Source organism: Mixophyes fleayi, chromosome 4 (assembly GCF_038048845.1).
Source record: "Mixophyes fleayi isolate aMixFle1 chromosome 4, aMixFle1.hap1, whole genome shotgun sequence".
Lineage (NCBI taxonomy): Eukaryota > Metazoa > Chordata > Amphibia > Anura > Limnodynastidae > Mixophyes > Mixophyes fleayi.
In genome coordinates this window covers 23,707,687-23,726,055 of record NC_134405.1, presented here as the reverse complement: position 1 = coordinate 23,726,055, position 18,369 = coordinate 23,707,687, and the positions used below count along the sequence as shown (strand labels likewise).

At 38.2% G+C, this 18,369-nt stretch overlaps 1 protein-coding gene across 1 annotated transcript; it reads left to right on the top strand.

Annotated features, from left to right (window-relative positions):
* Positions 1-1,358: 1,358 nt before the first annotated feature.
* LOC142150578 (extracellular calcium-sensing receptor-like) lies at positions 1,359-16,775 on the top strand. The gene is made up of 7 exons (XM_075205778.1): positions 1,359-1,432; positions 1,588-1,812; positions 5,747-6,038; positions 8,166-8,864; positions 14,573-14,698; positions 15,656-15,779; positions 15,865-16,775. The coding sequence occupies exons 1-7, from the start codon at positions 1,359-1,361 to the stop codon at positions 16,773-16,775; spliced, it is 2,451 nt and encodes an 816-aa protein (XP_075061879.1).
* The last annotated feature ends 1,594 nt before the right edge of the window (positions 16,776-18,369 follow it).

The window sequence follows — 18,369 nt, the reverse complement described above, 5'->3', positions numbered from 1 at the left end:
AATTGTAGGCTGGGTAACTTTTTGGGATCTGCCACTAATAGCCAAAGGTGAAGGCCTCATTCTCTGTTTGCCACTGCGTGTGTAGAATGGCATGCTTGCAATTTTTTTTTTATCGTCACTTAACTTTTGCTCAGTTACACTTCTTTTTCGCTTTCACAGTAAAAAATTTTTTGGTTTTTGTTTTTTGCACTAATTTGGAAACACTCTGTTGTTTGACATCGCCTTGGCCAGATGACATACTGGGAACACTAACATCAGGACTGGTGACAGAACCTGGTTGCTCATTCTGATCATATGTGGACTGCTTTGAATCCATTCTGAGCGCAAAGCACTGGGGAGTGCTAAAAATTATTTGGTAGATACTGCTGACAGATATGACTTTTGACAGCCAGAAATATTTATGCACAATTATGGGGGACACCCCAAAAGCACTGAGGAGTGCTAAAAATTAGTTGGTAGATACTGCTGACAGATATGACTTTTGACAGCCAGAAATATTTATGCACAATTATGGGGGACACCCCAAAAGCACTGAGGAGTGCTAAAAATTAGTTGGTAGATACTGCTGACAGATATGACTTTTGACAGCCAGAAATATTTATGCACAATTATGGGGGACACCCCAAAAGCACTGAGGAGTGCTAAAAATTAGTTGGTAGATACTGCTGACAGATATGACTTTTGACAGCCAGAAATATTTATGCACAATTATGGGGGACAATCCAAAAGCACCGAGGAGTGCTAAAAATTAGTTGGTAGATACTGCTGACAGATATGACTTTTGACAGCCAGAAATATTTATGCACAATTATGGGGGACACCCCAAAAGCACCGAGGAGTGCTAAAAATAATTTGGTAGATACTGCTGACAGATATGACTTTTGACAGCCAGAAATATTTATGCACAATTATGGGGGACACCCCAAAAGCGCAGAGGAGTGCTAAAAATTATTTGGTAGATACTGCTGACAGATATGACTTTTGACAGCCAGAAATATTTATGCACAATTATGGGGGACACCCCAAAAGCACTGAGGAGTGCTAACAATTAGTTGGTAGATACTGCTGACAGATATGACTTTTGACAGCCAGAAATATTTATGCACAATTATGGGGGACACCCCAAAAGCACTGGGGAGTGCCAAATATTAACAAAAAATATATCCTCCTCTCTTCTCTAGCGATTTTTGTTAGAGCAATTGCAAGAAGAATATTGGATTCTCTGTCCCTGCTCTAATCAGCCTGTGACTACACCCTGCTCTCTCCCTCTGTCAAATGGCGATGGATTGCTGTGGAGGCGTGTATTTATAATGTTGAAGTATCGCGAGAACCGAGCCCCGAGATCCGACGACGTCACGATGACGATTTGGATACGGAACGGGCGGGAGAGTACTGAGCTGCTCAGCTCGGTTCTCGGATACCCAAATTTCGGGTGGGTTCGGTTCTCGGGGAACCGGACCCGCCCATCTCTAATTCTAAGTGCCAAAGAAAAAAAATTAAAGACTGATCAGTAAAGAGTTGAAGAACCGACAACCGAATTAGGAGATGACCATATAATTACTATAATATCGCTTCTGTCTCTTCCAGGTTGATGAGTCTGTTATACAAGTCCTTCTGGTACCTCATTCTGTATTACCTCCTTCCAGAACACTCTTATTCCAGTGGACATAGCTGCAATCTGGACACCCAAGAAATGATGGGGAGTTCTGAAAGTGGGGATCTTACAATCGGGGTAATATTAACCATCCATGTGGAAGGCATATACCCCAATATGTCATTCACTCAGAAACCAGGACCAGCCATCTGTACAAAGTAAGTTAACATTTTAAATATTGATTGAAACATAGAAACAAAAGTGTAGGTGTTACCCATATCAGTCTATTTATTATTAAACTGCATTGTGTAAATGTCTTTCTTTCATACACCCAGACTCCTTCATATGTTCAGATTTATATTGCTATGTTAAGAGCATAAAATAACCACACGGACACACGTTTAAATTTGGCAAAAGATCACAGATTTATTTAAATGTAAGGATATATATGGTGGTGGCGAAAGCAATGCAGTCAGCTAGCCACTAATTGCAAAACCAAACAGTGTAAGGTCAGATTGCCATTACACCACTGGTCCTAGGATATATTACTTTATGATTGGCCGGTGCTAAATCTGGTGTGAGAGTGACTACACCCCTTCTGGACTCGACAATGACGTAAAAACACAAAGGTCAAGGGGTCCTCCACACAAAAGGACCAACAGTCAGGTTGCTTCCAAAGGAGCAGTGTCCTGTGGCCAATCAGCGGAAGCACCATATGAATTAATCACTGACTGCAATGCTCTCTCACCTATTGTGCCTCCTCTGTGATAGGGAAAGAAAAAACTGGATAGCAAGACATCAATGCAAGATATTCACAACATTAGATTGATGGGAGGGAGGTATTCAGTGCAGGAAACAAAAGACCCAACATCCACTGGGGGTGAAAAAATATTGGCAAGCTTAGGACCCTCCCTGTGGTTCTTATTGGCTGGATGTGCAGGAGACTTAACCCTGAATGGGTAAGTGCTTGACATTCACACAAACACAGTATATTAATTGCATTTGACTTATGGCCTCTCCAGTCACTATCTATCACTTTAATTTGTAGACCACATTGTACATTGCTGGTAGATTTTAAAGATAACTTGGCTAGATATGTATAAAAGTGTAATTATTTTGTAAGAATGGGGCTGATTTAGATATGGGATGGGATCTACATTACAACTTGATTTTATTTCTAACAATTTAATTTACAATGTATACAGCAGTAGCACATAAAATGAATACGTTTTAATGCAGATTCAAGTGCACTGTTTTGTCTTTTCTTAGATATCAGAACATCTGCTTTTATCCAGGAATTAATTTAAAACTTGAACAGTGCATTTTTGGGTCACATTGGAAAATTTAGGTAGGAACCCAGTGTTGCTATTTTTGACCGCGGCCCAGCGCTCTACTCTTTTTAATTTTTCTGACAGCTAAGCAAGGCCCTAGGGGTGAGGAGGGGCCACGGAAGGGAAAAGTGGGGAGCAGGTGCTTTTATTCTGCCAAAGTCTGTCCAACTTGCTCTGTTGCGGAGCAGCATCTTTTTTTATCTATTGTCATTTTACCAAGAAAAAAATAAGAAGAAGACCAGGGTATTGTAATTGCTTTAAGTATGTACTGCACAGGACCACACACATTGAAAAATGTTCTACATGGAAGGTATATGTGCCTTGTTCCTCACTTGCCCAATCTCGACAAAGAGCATAAGGCAACAGTAATTGATTTCTATATCCCAGCTCTATTCATAGGCTATAAATAGAGTGAAATACAAATTTTAATATACAGAGCAGAATGGCACCATTAGGAAGAGCAAAGCAAAGTGGAGCTTGAAGATTACATCACTGAGACTTTACATCTCTGCAAAACTAAAATTTTGCTGTAATTTCACTCATCACTAATATCCATGTTTCATCTGAATGTTTGTGCATTTTATTTAGTTACTAACTGAAGTACCTGGCGTTGGCCGGGTTTAAGTCTTCAAATTATTACATTTTAATGAGTTGGATGTAACTGTTAACATTTTAAAAATACTTATCAGCTAAGATGTCATCCAAATCTTTCCAGTGAAAGGCCCAGAACAGGGTCCCTGTGTCGATTTCTGCCCAACCGGAGTTCCGACTGGGACTCCAGCCACTCCATTAGGCATCCCAGACCAATTGCCACCCCACTGTGAAGTTTTTATCCAAATCCATCCAGTGGAAGGCGCAGAACAGGCTACTCGGGTCAAAGTTCTACCCAGAGTACACCAACGGGAAGTCCAACTTCAACCCCCTAGTATGTCTTCTGGGATCTAATGTTACCACTTTGTGAAGTTTTCGTCCAAATCTATGCAGTAGAAGGCTCTGAAAAGGGTCAAAGTTCTAGCCAAAAAATTATGTTTTTAATATTTCATGCTCTGTCGCTTTGTCGCATTGTCGCATTGTCATTGTATTGTCTAATAGCTTACTTTTATCAATACTAAATAACTATTTACAATATGGCAGTTTTACCGAAAGTGCCATCAAACAACAAACAAAGAAACAAAGAAACTTCTTCTTTTTATGTATAGAGAGATACATGAATTTCTAAGTACACATTGATTAGTATTTTTTAAAGTTAAGGTCCAACTGAATGTGTAGGTGAGTTCACCTAAATGATTTAGTGAATATTTCACAACACACCTGATGATTTTGAATGACAGCTTTGTTTTTAAGTGTTTTGAGTCACTGTATACCTTTTTGTGCAAAGTCTGCAGAATATGCACATAAACATCTCCAAAAGGAGAATGGGCTTCTGGAAAAAGCCATGTACATGGTAGGCCTGTGAATCAAAGCACTATTGAGCTTTTAGAGGATGACAGAGGCTTTTGTTGACCAAAGCAGACTGACACAGATCTATCTGCAAGGGGGTGTTCTGTGTCAACAGAAGCCCGAGTCATGCCTGGAATTGAGTGGGGCATTGACTAACACGGCTATCATGTAAATGGAATTTTCCAAAAGTAGACAGGTTTATCAGGAAACAGATGAATGCATCTATCTATCTATCTATCTATCTATCTATCTATCTATCTATCTATCTATCTATCTATCCTTATTGTGAAACAAGTGTTGGAGTATCCTTGTAGGTAGGTGGTCATTATAGTTTAGAGTACACCTTAGATCTACTCATATGCTGCATAAACTATAACCCATATTGCAGCTGGGAGCAGGCAGGGAAGACAGAGAATTAACAGTCAAGTCTGGGAATAGGGTAGGGGAGAGATACAATTTGGAGTGAGGAGCAAGTCAGGCTATAGGGAGGAGTGTAGAGGATACAGAAAATGAGGAACAGCTTAGGTATTGGCATCATGGTAGGCGAGACAAGGAATTGATAATGAAAAGCAGGTCATGGTATTGGAAGCAGGATAGGGAAAAGAGGCTTTGGAGTGAGGATCAAGTCATGATGTTAGAAGCAGGGAACAGAAAAGACTTATGACACTGAGGAACAGGTCAGGGTATTAATAGCAGGGCAGAGGAAAGAAGTTTGGGAGTGAGGAACAGGTCAGGTATTGGACGCAGGTAGAGGAAAGAAGTTTGGGAGTGAGTAACAAGTCAGAGTACTAGAAGAGGGATAGGCAAGAGAGGTTTACGAGTGAGGAATAGGTGAGGGCTTTGGAGTAGGGCAGATGAAAGAATTTGGGAGTGAGGAAAAAGTCAGGTATTGGAAACAATGCACAGGAAAGAAGATTTAAAGTGAGGAACAGGTCAGGGTATTGGAAGTAGGAAAGAAGAAAGAACTTTGAGATTGAAGTATAGGTCAGGATATTGGACGCAGGATAGATAAGAGAGGCTTTGGAGTGAGAAACAGGTCAGGGAATTGAGAATAGTGCAAGGGATACAGGAAATTGGAAGTGAAGATGAGGTGACGGTATTAGGCGCAAGATAGGAGAAATATTTTAAGAAATGAGTAGCAATTACAAGTTCAGAGTGTCATATAAAAGTCTAAAATGGAGTGGTTTGATTGTAACTGGATGCATTGTGAATGGAGAAATCTAATGCCATTCTTTGAATTTACCATTTTGTTTCAGCATTGTGATTTATACTTTACACTCTGAGGTTCAAACGGCTTCTAAAATGCTAGTAGATTTTTGTTTTATTAGGTACTGTCATTGTAATTATTTAATAAACATATTTGCATCTATTTCATTGTCAGATTTAGATTGGACAAATACATTAGATTGCTGACCATACCGTATGCAGTGAAGGAGATAAACAGCAACCCTGAAATTCTCCCCAATGTCACCCTGGGCTTCCATGTTTATGATTCCTGTCGAGTGATCCAGAGGGAGCTTGATGGAACCCTTCGAATTATAACTGGGCAAAAGAAAGCTATACCTAACTACCAATGCCGACAGAGGGAGCAGTTGGCTGCTGTCATTGGCCACTCAAGCTCCACGATTTCAATCTTCATGGCCCACATCCTAGGCCTGACCAGGTATCCACAAGTATGTTGTATGAAATTATTCATACATTTCACAAAGGTTATAAAAGCAGGATCCAGAGACACATTTTATAATACTTTAACAAAATTAGTTTATTGTCTAAGTAAAATTTTGACAAACATACTGTCTAATATACCTTCAACAAATACAGTGACGGCAAAGTTTCTAAAATGTTTTGTGTGTTATAAGGCACCAAAAAATCTCTACTTTAGAAGTAACTTCTTAGAAACAATACTTGCATTGTAGCCTTTATAGTCAATGTTTTACCCACTGGATATTTAGTGCATGGCACAGACTAGGGACTAGATTTACTAAACTGCGGGTTTGAAGAAGTGGAGATGTTGCCTATAGCAACCAATCAGATTCTAGCTTTCATTTTGTAGAATGCACTAAATATATTATAGCTAGAATATGGTTGGTTGCTATAAGCAACATCTCTACTTTTTCAAACCAACCGTTTAGTAAATATACCCCTAGATCTGAAACAGAAATTCTGACTGTTTTGCCCTCATTAGTGTATTTACAATCTTACCGCCCTAAAGAAAATCATTCTTCCTTGACTCTACTCTGTGACTAAATCTGTACACTCCTGTTTAACTGTGCAAACACTGATGCATTGCCTATCTCATTTAGTTTCTGCTTTTTTTTTTACATAACTTACACTCTGATTACAACACACTGGAGGTAATTTGGGAGGCACATTTGATGCACACCGTAAAGCAGGCTGGTCTAACAATGACACATAAAGGTATAAGCCTTATCTACACACATAGGAGCAGACTTCACAAGCTAAAGTTGTGCCTCAACAAATCTTTGGAGGTGCACTGTGGTCAAATGGCAAAATGGTCACATTTTATGTTATTATTATCATCATTTATTTCTATAAAGCCAATCATATTATGCAGCGCCATACAGAGAGAATATGCAATCATTCACATCATTCCCTGCCCCATTGAAGCTTACATTCTAAATCCCTTCCACACAAACAAACACACTCTGTGGTCCATTTTGCCAAATGCCAATTAAACTTCCAGTACGTTTTATGGTTTGATTGAGGAAACCAACATGGTTGAACATACAAACTCCAAACAGATAGGGCCCTAGCATCAATTTCATGACCCCAGCACTGTGAGGCAGCAGTGTTACTTATTGTACCACCGTGCTGCCCACATCAAATTTCATACTCATCATCCCTTTCAATTAAATAAAATGTTAAAGATAAGCGCTCTCTCCAATAGCACTGCAGCTCCTATATTAGATGGCAAAGATAGAGGCAGAAAAAGGAGCTACGGATATAATGACAAACAAAGGAGAGAAAAACATAGATCAAAGGTGGCAATGTTTACACTCCTGTGCAATTGTGAGCAGTCCAGCGCGTGTGTCCAGTAAACCTCTTCCTCAACCTCACTACCACTTACCCTACCTCTTTATGTCTCCGTGAGGCCAGGAGGTAATGTGTCCAGGTTGTTCCTCCAGAGCTTAACAGCGCACACATCTCCTGTATGTTTCCGACGATGTTTGTGCAGCTTCTCTCGGTGGTGGTTGCTGTTACTATGATGTGCTGGATAGGTCAAAACTGACTGCATCTTACTGGACACACGCGCTGGACTGCTCACAATTGCAAATGAGTGTAAACATTGCCACCTTTGATCTATGTTTTGTCTCTCCTTTGTTTGTCATTATATCCGTAGCTCTTTGCGCTCCTTTTTCTGCCTCTATCCCTTTCAATTGAAAAAATAGGTTGTTTTTTTTATCCAAATATATTTTCAGTGTTTTTGTTGAGTGAAAATCGATACAGGTTCTTCCACATAGCAAGGAATATTATTTAATAGCCTTGCTCCACAAAATTAAATCTCATTTTGGGTCTGCTTTTTACTATGCTTCAACATTTTTCCATAACTGACAAGCAATGTCCTCCCTATGCCCACATCCTCCTATCACACTCCTGCTCATTTGGAAACAGACCAAAGCATTTTGTTGGAAATCTAGACTTGCAGCACTCATCAAGGTGCCAAATAGCATTTCACAGTGTGCCTCATATGTTCTGCATTTAGTAAATGTGATCGAGAATGTACACAAGAGATTATGCCACTTACATGAAGGTAAATATCCCATTGTATGTTTATACAGATCAGTCACCTTTCAACCAGTTATCTTCTGAGTGATAAAACACAATTTCCATCCTTCTTTCGAACTGTGCCTAGTGATACTTTTCAATCCCGAGGATTGGCCCAGCTTGTTTTACATTTTGGATGGACATGGGTGGGGATGATCGCTGATTCTGATGATTATGGGCTTCAGGGAATTCAGGTCATTCGACAAGAAATCCTCAAATCTGGAGCATGTGTGGAGTTCTTACTATATATCAAGAGGAACCGCCCTGATCGCAATATTCCACACATCATTCAGACCATTAAGATGTCAAAAGCCAAAGCAGTGATTGTGTTTGCAACTGATGTTGACTTAATTATTTTATTTGATGAACTTTTAAAACAAAACATAACAGAGAAGACATTGGTGGCCAGTGAAGCTTGGGCAACGTCTACTATCTTGACACCAGAAAAATATTGGAAACTTATCTTAGGAACTGTAGGCTTTACCTTTCAAAGTGACTTTGGCCCAGGGTTCCATGAATTTATAGAACACATTAATTTGCCCAGACTGACACAAGAAATACGGGACCTAATGATCTCAGAGGACAATCTTAGATGTGCATTTCTAGAATTCCATAACTTCACGTTTCAAATAGACAGACAAGGACAAAACTGTACTTTGGAAGATAAAACTGAAAACAGAGTTCCTTTCAATAATGAAATCAGTCTAAGACAAGTATTTTCTCTCTACTCTGCTGTGCATGTGATAGCACAGACTTTACATGACCTTGCAACATGCAGAGCAGGGAATGGGCCCTTTATCAAAAGAAGCTGTTCAAGTATCTTGAATTTCAAACCATGGCAGGTAAGAATCCAGTTGTAAGATTTCTGTTTTTTAATAGTGATAAAGAGCTTTACGTTCTGCTTCCTCCAACATTAATTGCCAGGTGGGGAAATTTGAAAGAAGAGGAAAAATGTTTTATGGAACGAATTTCAGAAACACAGAATCTGATCAGTTATGCCCTTTACATCCCACCAACAACACCATGGGGTAAATGTATCAAGCTGAGAGTTTTTTGGCGTGTTTGAAAAGTGGAGATGTTGCCTATAGCAACCAATCAGATTCTAGCTATCATTTTGTAGAATGTACTAAATAAATGATAGCTAGAATCTGATTGGTTTTTCAAACCCGCTGGAAAACTCTTAGCTTGATACATTTACCCCCATGTCTCTAGCCCTAATAACACCAAAACACTCACACACTTTACACCTAACTTGTACATGCTGAGTGCCATTATGGACGCTCTCCAAACTCTTCCTCCTTGTATCATATCTGTACTTTCTTTCCTGTGGGCCATTATCTGTTCTCTGCCCACTGTTGTCTATAGTCGTCTACTCTGCTTTGTACTCATATTATCTTTTAGCTTGGTTTTACCCCATTGTCTGGCCACCTTTTGCTTACCCCACATTTTCCCTAAAGTCTATTTATTGTCATCCTCTTGTCTTGTCTTAGAAGTCATGTTAAAGTGAAGAAAAAGTTGCCACTCTAGCATTTATTTTGCTTTTGTTTTTTAGTATAATCAGAACAGTCAGTAACAATAGGCAGAATATTAGGCAATGCACCCTGGGAAAATATTCTAATCCTCTATAAAAGAGGAACGGACTTCTGGAAAGCACCATTTACATGACGGTCCTGCAAATTAAAGCCCAGCCTACTCATTCTTTGGTAGCATGATTGAGCTTCTGCTGATCTAAACAGGCTGATACAGAAGTGTCTGGTGGTTGATGTTCTACATCAGCAGAAGCCCAAGTAATGATCTAAAAAGGCATTGTGTGGGGCAATGACTATTATCAGAAGCAAGGTAGGGGAAAGTTTGAGAGTGGGTTAAGACAGGGTATTGAAGGTAGGTGTATAAGATTTTCTATTTTCTTCTCTTTAAATAATAAATGAGATGAGCAGTTTTCCAAAATATAATATTTCTATTTATTATTAAAATTATATTATGCATATATGCAGCCATTCTGGACGAAGCAGACATACGCGCAGGGTCTCAAATGCCAATTGACAATCTATATTTGATTAAGTCATTCTTTTATAGAATTTGTTACTCATTACTTTAAAACACACCTTCCCAGCTTACATCACTGCTGGCAATCTAAGTCTCAATCATTAAAGTGACATGTTCTTTTGGAAGGGCCTTTTGGAAAGGTCACCTTGACCTTATCTGGAGCCAATATTTCTTTGGCCTTACTTGGCGTTTGTGAAATAATGGAAATTTACTAAAAACATGTCTCTGGTTATTTTTTCTCTGTATTGTGCAATATGTGTTTTTCCGTTCTCTTAAAAGCACAAACACATAAAATTCAAGCTCATTGGTTCATTTTATTGAACTAATTGGTAATATAGGCTTTTTTGCTAATTATTATTTCGACATAGGGTAAGAGAGACAGGCAATTGGATGTGAAGAGCAGGTTAAGTTAGGGAGAGAAGGTTGAGAGTGAGGAACAGGTCAAGGTACAGGGAGTATGGTAAGGGATAGAGATTTAAAAAAGAGTAACAGTTCAGGGCATTGGGAATTGGACAGGGGAGACAAGGAGGCTCGTGATTAGTTGGCGTATGGCCATTTGCTTAATATACTATGCAAATTTGTACTGTGCCTCTCGTAAAAAAGGTATATGCTTAAGGCTAAATACAGGTGTGGGGAGGGGATGTTATGAATCACAGAACAAGTACAGTGATGGTGTATTTGCATAATTGCCAACTGAGGCAGACCCACATGGAAATGCAGATAGAGCAGTACTCTTGCGGGGTCCTGTGGGCTGGTGTAAATACATGTTTATCGTGATGATGGTTGCCAGGTCAAGCTAAATACATCTGATTGGTTGATTGCGGGTTCAGCTTTAAATCTGATTTGTGCTTTCTTCATTGCTCATGACTATATAATAGGAGTTTTTGGGCATATTTTAGAATTCATTTTCTGCTTATTTAATTTGTACATGAAAAGAAAGACTATATTTGCTGTATTATATATTTTTTCATTTAAACCAAACCTAATAGCAAATGCAATTTTTCTATTAAGACAAATACAAAAAAGATGTATTGCGGTTATAATCTGGTTGGGTGTAACTGTATCTGGGTGTAAGTACTCCTGGCATAAACATGGTACATACGCACTGGTGCAGAGCTGGATGCATCTTGATAGGGATCTGACTTAGCTTATGGGCATAAATACATTATTTTTCCATTCTGCTTTTTAGTGCTTATTTTTTTATGCATGTACGTCCAACTCAGTATGAGCCCCGTGGTATTTATAAGCCCTTACAAACAGACAGAACTGATGTAGGGCAGTAGTAACTATCCAACTGAGGAAGGAAAACTCAATGAAACAGAGCATCATTGAGAGGTTCAGGGTCCCTTGACAGTCCAACTGCTTCAAGGGACTCTAAAGCAGTTACTATACCATTGTGTGTGAGTAACCAGCAACCATTCACATGTTTTTTCTTCAGGGGTAAATGTATCATGGTTCAATTTGGGATTTTCAACCAGTTTCTTGGGCGAGATTAAACTTGCCGATCTATTAAAGTGCAAGTTGATTAAAAATCGCCAGTAAAGTAATTTTTCAAAATTGCCATTCCCAAAACTGCTACAAATCACAGTCCCGACGTTTTGCCATTCTAGCAATACAAGTCGCCATATGTATGAAACTACGATTTTGCAAACTCGCCTGAGAGTGCAGAGAAAATCTCCAAATCCAACATGCTGCTTTGGATAGACGAGATTAGCAAACACATCTGCTTTCCACTGCTGGCCAATGTTAACATAACAGGAAATACAATACAAGTTTTAATTATGAGGGTAATCGTGATTTCTTTATTAGATGGGCAAAAATGATTATTAATTTTCTTAGCCACAATTTTCATGAGCACAACTGCATGCTGCCACTTGTATTGTCACATCTATGTACTTTAAATGGTGTCCCCATATAGAAATATTAAGTGTTGCCATATAAGAAAAATATAATTATTGCCCCACTGGTAATGAAATATACAGCCACTATAATATAAAAAAAAGTAAAAAATCACTTACATATAATCATTAATGAAATTTGGCTTACTAATTTATTCATAAAATAATTTGGCCCCCGTAAAATAATTAATAATAATTTTTGCCCCTCTAAGAAAGAAATCATGATCACCCTCAAAATTTAAACTTGTACTGTGACTGTGTCTCCTGTTATGTTAACATTGGCCAGAAAGCTCTAACAGCGAGTTTTTTTTTCCTGTTAAATCTTGGGCAAGTTTCAGTTTTTGTTAAATCATGGGCGAGTTTCTGAATAATCTTCGGCAAGTTTGACTAAATCACCGGCAGGACAATTGTGGATAGGTGTTTTAAAATCGACACAAATAGCCAGATATTGTATTTTGGAATCTCAATTTTGCAGGTTAATACATATGGTGACTTTGTACATAAAATCACCACTTGTCTCAATTTGAAATCGCTGAAAGAAAAATCTCAGCTTGATACATTTACCCCCAGGACTGACTTCATTCTTTCAAACTTCTTTCCACTGGTCACTGTAATGATTTGTCACATGTAGATTACACAATCCCAGCTCCTCTGTACATTCTAATATTCACCATGAGGGATACATTATTCCATATAAGTTCCTTTGTTTAGTTTGGAGATTTGAAGATTCACGAAATAAAAATAATAGCATAGTATAATTAAACATCATGCAAAAGAATGCAAGTCAGAACTAAGTGTTGAAGTAGATGGATGAACGAAAGCATATTGGTTAATATTATTTTACCATGTGATTTACGATCAGTATGCACGTAACGGGTGGCACAGCGCGATCGCACAATAAAATATGCACGCATACACTCGCACTCTCACATTCATTTATTTATATATTTCATATTTATAATGGTTCCATTCCACAGTGATTTATGAGCAGATGGTATTTAGGTAATAGTTATATATATTTTAAGGTTATATGTACACTTTAGTGATATTTAAGGTTCAGGTTGCAGGAACTATGTCATGTTTAGCAGCATTTTAATCCCCTATTCATCCGCAGTTGTCCGGTTCATTCACCGAAGGGATCGCACATTGCATACTCTAGTTAGCGATATTAGGGAATAAATGTTTAAAAATGTTACTGACTGTGTATTGTGAATAGACTAGCTTAAGCTGGTTTCTGGGCGGGAGAATCATCTGGAATGTTGACCCTCACCCTTGGAGGGGGTTGTTTGAACTAGCCTATGACCTGCATTACACTGGACCCTCCTGAAGCCTGGAACTAAAGAAGCATGCCACGTCATGTGCATTGTTTTCTCTGTAACACTGAGTGTATATAATACAGCTTTGCTGGTACTAGCCCAGTCATTCTCTGACCACAGTATTCTGGTGTGAAGTGCTGTAGCTGATACCAGCAGAGCGCAGCTAGCGCAGGCTGGCGCAGTGGTATGTATGTATTTTTGGTATCGGCTGTACTGTATTATAATTATGTATTGAATTGCTAAAACTTTTGCATCTGCTAAATAAATTATTTCTGCTTTGGAAACACAAGAAATCGATTAGACAATGCTTATTGGAAAATTATAAAATTACTTTAATATAAGTGAATGAATTTACAGTATTTATAGAAATATTAGCAATATTACCTTGATGGAAACCATAAATCCTTGTTTTGACTCACTGTTACCCTGAACAACTCACAATTGGGACATTTACAATACCTGGGAATAGATTTACTAAAACTTCTGAAAAGGGAAAAGTAGACGTGTTGTTCATAAAAATCAATCTAATTTCACTTATCATTTTGCAGAATGCGCCAGATAAATGATAGCTAGAATCTGATTGGTTGCTAAGGGCAACAACTGCACTTTACCAGTTTAGAAGCTTTAGTAAACCTACCACCTGGTGTATGGGAAGAATCTGAAGCAACCAATCAAATTATGTGACTTTTCTAGTACAGTGTAGAAAATGTACCTTTTTGTCTCCTTGCGCTGCTGGCACCAAAATTGAGTGTAAGCTATCTGTCAGGCCAGAGGCGGAACTAGGGAGCTGTGGCCCTCGGTGCAGGGAAGAGGGGAGGAGGAAACAGGGGCCCACAGCTCCCTAGTTCCCCATGCAGTGGGCACCTTTATCTCCATGAGCCCCAGTGCTCCGCACCTGCTGCACCAATGGTAATTCCGCCACTGTGTCAGGCAGTGTGTGACAGACAAATTCTTCTACACTGCTGTTTAAAAATTGTATACACTATGTAAATAATAATCAATTTCAATAGTAAATAAAGCATTAAAGATGCAGACTTAAAGTACAGTATATTTCCTACTTCTAAACTACCACTTTTGAGAGAGATTTAGAAATGATATGGTTTTATTTTATCGGCATAGAATTTTGGGAATCAGGACATATTTTGTGCAATTCCCCTATAGATTTCACACTATATGAAGAAGGTACAAGTGGAGATGGGCAATGGAATTGCATTATCCTTTGATGACAATGGGGATCCTCCACCTGTCTATGATATTGTCAACTGGAAACTTAGTCCCGAGGGTAAAGTAAGACAGGTCAAGGTGGGAAGATATTATAGTACAGCTGTCATTAAACAAGTCCTGATGATCAACACAAGTGATGTACAATGGTCATCTGATAATCACACGGTAAGATGCCCCATGAACGTGTTATATGTTTAATGTTATAATTATTTTTGGCATTAAGCCGGTCATCTCTAGGTACGGGGCCCAAATATTTGTTCATGGACCGCTAAAGTACGGGGCCTAATGCTGAGTAGCTCTAGGGTTTTTTTTTTTTTTTTATGTAACAGCGCCACTATTCTAATGCTCCTTATTATTCGTATTATTATTATTATTATTTCAGATTTTAAAGGTGCCACAGTGCTAAGCAGCGCCGTAGAGTAGGGAAAGCAAAACATACATAAAACAGGGACAAACAAAGTGGACAAAATAAACGCAGACATGACAACAAAGGGCATGAAGGACCCTGCTCATTGGAGAGCTTACATTCTAAGTGAAAGAGGGCACAGCTGAAACAAATGGAGCAAATGTGGTTCAGAGTGGATATTGGGACAGTTGTGAGGATGCATTAGTGTGAGTAGTGTTATCCGGGATAAAGTCACCTCTAAAAAAGAGATGGGTTTTCTCTCTGATATATATATATAAAGATTTGAAGGCTGTAGGAAAGTCTTATTGAGCGTGGTTGGGAATTCAATAAGTGTGGAGCAGCAGAGGAGTAGTCTTGTGGGTTGGAGTGAGAGGTGCTTACCATAGATGAGACAAGGCTCCTTCCAAAGCACCTCAAATGAGAGGAATACAAACTTATAAAATGTATTATTTAATATTTGAATTATTATCTATTATTTAATGTTATGTGATTTTTAACTTATAACTTAATTGTGTTGAATTGCAGTGATTTTATTTTTTTCAGTATATACACTTTATCATGTCCTTTCATTGTTTTATATTATTTATGTTACTCCCTATTTTTTTCAATTCTAGGTCCCAATTTCTATTTGTAATAATAATTGCTCCCCGGGTTTCAGAAAAGCTGCTAAGAAAGGAGAACCAAGCTGTTGTTATGAATGTGTCACCTGTTCACAAGGAGAGATTTCCAATCAGACTGGTGAGTAGACCAAAGGAGACACAAAATTTGTGCAAAAACAGTGATTTTGTGGAATTTGGCAATATCTTATTTTATTTTGTTTCAGACTCGACTGAGTGTTTTAAGTGCCCATGGAATAAGTGGCCAAGTCAGGAAAAAGACAGATGTTTGCCAAAAACCATTGACTATCTAAAATATGAAGAGCCCTTGGGCATCACCTTAACAGCCACCAGTGTCATCTCATCATTTGTACCTTTAGCTATTTTAGGGCTTCTTATTTCTTATAAAGCCACTCCTGTTGTACGAGCCAACAATTATACCGTCAGTTGCCTTCTTCTGATCTGCCTTTCTCTATGCTTCTTGTGCTCTTTGGCGTTCATTGGTTATCCTCAGCGTGAGAAGTGTCTTTTACGACAGGTTGCTTTTGGCATGATATTTTCCCTCTGTGTTTCATGTATCTTAGCCAAAACAATCATGGTTACAATTGCATTTAGGGCTACTAGACCAAACAGTGATTTAAAGAAATTGGCTGGCCCTCATGTTTCACGTTATGTTATTAGCTTAGGAACTTTCCTTCAGTTCCTGATTTGTGTCACTTGGCTTGTTCTTTCCCCACCTTTCCCTGAATATAGCTACAAACCGACAACTGGAGTCCTCATTTTTGAATGTAATGAGGGCTCAACCACAGCATTTTGGTGTACTTTAGGTTATCTCAGTGTCTTGGCTTTGATCAGTTTTGTAGTTGCTTTCTTGGCTAGGCAACTTCCCGACAGCTATAATGAGGCCAAATTCATTACCTTCAGCATGATAGCCTTTCTCAGTGTCTGGTTGTCCTTCATCCCTGCTCACGTCTCCACCAGTGGAAGGTACACAGTGGCCATGGAGATCTTTGCCATCCTGTCCTCCAGTTGGGCTATGCTCTGTTGCATGTTCATGCCAAAATGTTATATCATTTTATTCCGGCCCACTGTGAACTCCAGAAACCATCTCATGAGGAGGTTTAGCAACTCAAAATAATGACATTATTCATTCCTGATTGTAAAGATGGAGCGATGTTAATAAATCCTACAAACTCTATAGATATCAAAACAACCATCATATTTAGTTTTGGTGCTTTATCAAGCTTTAAGCCGATGCAAACTTTGCTCTGTATTTAAAAGGATTAACTTGTGTTGTCTGGAAATTGGGTGTTTGTCACAGTATTATAGAAGGCGTTAATGTTATGGACTTCAGTAAAACATTTTTTTCTCTCAAGTTATTCTGTGTGTCTTTGTTTCCTTTTTTTTTTCTTTATTATTACACATTTATTAAAATAAAGTTAAGGGGAATGGGAAAGGTCGCACTAAATGTCCAAGAGTGAAAAAAAAACTCATTATACAGGAATTCATCAGTTAATTATATTCTTTAAAGCGAGGGGTGCATCAGAAACCCATGGATTACATATTAGGTAAAGAGAGAGAAAAGAGGGTCGTTTAAGTACTATGCACTATTCACTCCATATTAATGACTTATTTAAGGGTGTTGGGGAATTGGAAAATAAATAAAACTTAGCCTTTATTGTGATTATTCTAAAATATCTCTAAAATTTGCAGGAAAATATGACCAACAGAATAAAAAATGAATAAGGTTGTGTCTTAAAAACTGATTACACCTAAATAAGTCTCTATATCACATATAATTGGGGGCAAAAATAATCGTGTAGGTGAGTGCCACCTATTATACATGGTGACTGTATATAAATCTCACTTCATATGTCCATTCCCTCTATTGTGTGTAGAGCAAGATATAATCTATTGACTCGATCTCTTAATACCACTATTTGTAGTCATAAGGCTATCTGTAGTACTTTTAGCTTCTGGATAAATTTAATTCCTCTGTGTTGCATATTGTAGCATATAAGCTATCACTTGTTACAATAGTTGTCACAAATGTAGTGGAGAATATAAAAATCACTGAGAAAACGAAAACCTGTTATATTTAGAATGTTAGCGGATCCTCTACCCGAGACGGATTCTACTCTTATAGCCTGCTATATGGCTATTCATTGATTCTTGATTATCAGGATCGGAATACTGCCCCTTAAAATAATTCATCTATATGCGCAATAATTCTGGTTCAAATTTTACGAAAACAAAAACAATGATCATTTCCGATTGAAAACCAAAGTTCCTTAGAACACAACTCCACATACAGTGTTCCGATAGTAGTTTTACAAGCATGCTGATAATTATAAAACGAGTTTCTGAGCTCTAGTACAAACACATTGAAGTGCCGATAATACCTCAGCAGATATAGTGCTGATGAATATTAGGCTTAACTACTCGTCTGGATTTCCGTTCTATTAGATTGAATCATATAGATTAATATCATAATCGCAAGCTCATTAAAGTAACTTGGACATTTAGTATGGTGTAATCAAATGCTCAAAGCTTAGAGATATTTTAGAATAAGCTCAATAAAGGCTAAGTTTTATTTATTTTACAATTCCCCAACGTTCTTAAATAAATCATTAATGTGGAGTGAGTAGTGCATTGTACTTGAACCACCCTCTTCTCTCTCTCTTTGCCTACTATTATTACACATTATAGAAAAAAGAATCAAAAACAGAATT

Bases quoted from the DNA above. Each gene is read 5' to 3' on its own strand.
- LOC142150578 (XM_075205778.1), top strand. From the start codon at position 1,359: ATGACGATTTGGATACGGAACGGGCGGGAGAGTACTGAGCTGCTCAGC. The intron at 1,813-5,746 runs GTAAGTTAACAT...TTTCATTGTCAG, and splicing joins GGACCAGCCATCTGTACAAA to ATTTAGATTGGACAAATACA. The intron at 15,780-15,864 runs GTGAGTAGACCA...ATTTTGTTTCAG, and splicing joins AGAGATTTCCAATCAGACTG to ACTCGACTGAGTGTTTTAAG.